Here is an 834-nt window from a genome sequence, read left to right on the forward strand (position 1 = left end):
ATGGCTGGAAAGGTAGTGTTGATCTATTACTGTCATTGCCCCACTAACGCCCACCAACCCACTAACGCCCACCAACCCACTAACGCCCACCAACCCAATAACGCCCACCAACCCACTAACGCCCACCAACCCACTAACGCCCACCAACCCACCAACGCCCTCCAACCCACTAACGCCCACCAACCCACTAACGCCCACCAACCCACTAACGCCCACCAACCCACTAACGCCCACCAACCCACTAACGCCCACCAACCCACTAACGCCCTCCAACCCACTAACGCCCACCAACCCACTAACGCCCACCAACCCACTAACGCCCACCAACCCACTAACGCCCACCAACCCACTAACGCCCACCAACCCACTAACGCCCACCAACCCACTAACGCCCACCAACCCACTAACGCCCACCAACCCACTAACGCCCACCAACCCACTAACGCCCACCAACCCACTAACGCCCACCAACCCACTAACGCTCACCAACCCACTAACGCCCTCCAACCCACCAACGCCCACCAACCCACCTACGCCCACCAATGCACCTCTTAACTGAAACGTGTATTCATAAACCTCAATAATTACTTCACAAGCTGAACAAGTCGCATTTTCTTTCAATTCCCACTCGCGGGAAATTAATTGACAGATCGGATGGAGCGAGAGAGAAAATATTCCACTAGCAGCTGCAACCCCAACACACAAAAAAAAGGGTAAACAAAAATAATTCCGCTGAATAGGTGAGGTCAGGTCGTGTATTGATGTCAAGTATTTTATGATTAGCACGGCGCGCGAGTGAAGCTTAATATGTTCCATATTTGCTGAATTTCCTGA

At 52.9% G+C, this 834-nt stretch overlaps 1 protein-coding gene across 1 annotated transcript; it reads left to right on the top strand.

Annotated features, from left to right (window-relative positions):
- Nucleotides 1-555, top strand: LOC138365274 (protein kintoun-like). The gene has a single exon (XM_069325552.1). The coding sequence runs from the start codon at nucleotides 1-3 to the stop codon at nucleotides 553-555; it is 555 nt and encodes a 184-aa protein (XP_069181653.1).
- Nucleotides 556-834: the final 279 nt, after the last annotated feature.

This window comes from Procambarus clarkii, chromosome 16, assembly GCF_040958095.1.
Source record: "Procambarus clarkii isolate CNS0578487 chromosome 16, FALCON_Pclarkii_2.0, whole genome shotgun sequence".
In the NCBI taxonomy this organism is placed as follows: domain Eukaryota; kingdom Metazoa; phylum Arthropoda; class Malacostraca; order Decapoda; family Cambaridae; genus Procambarus; species Procambarus clarkii.

Excerpts from the sequence above, each read along its gene's own strand:
- LOC138365274 (XM_069325552.1), top strand. The coding sequence starts at position 1 with ATGGCTGGAAAGGTAGTGTTGATCTATTACTGTCATTGCCCCACTAAC.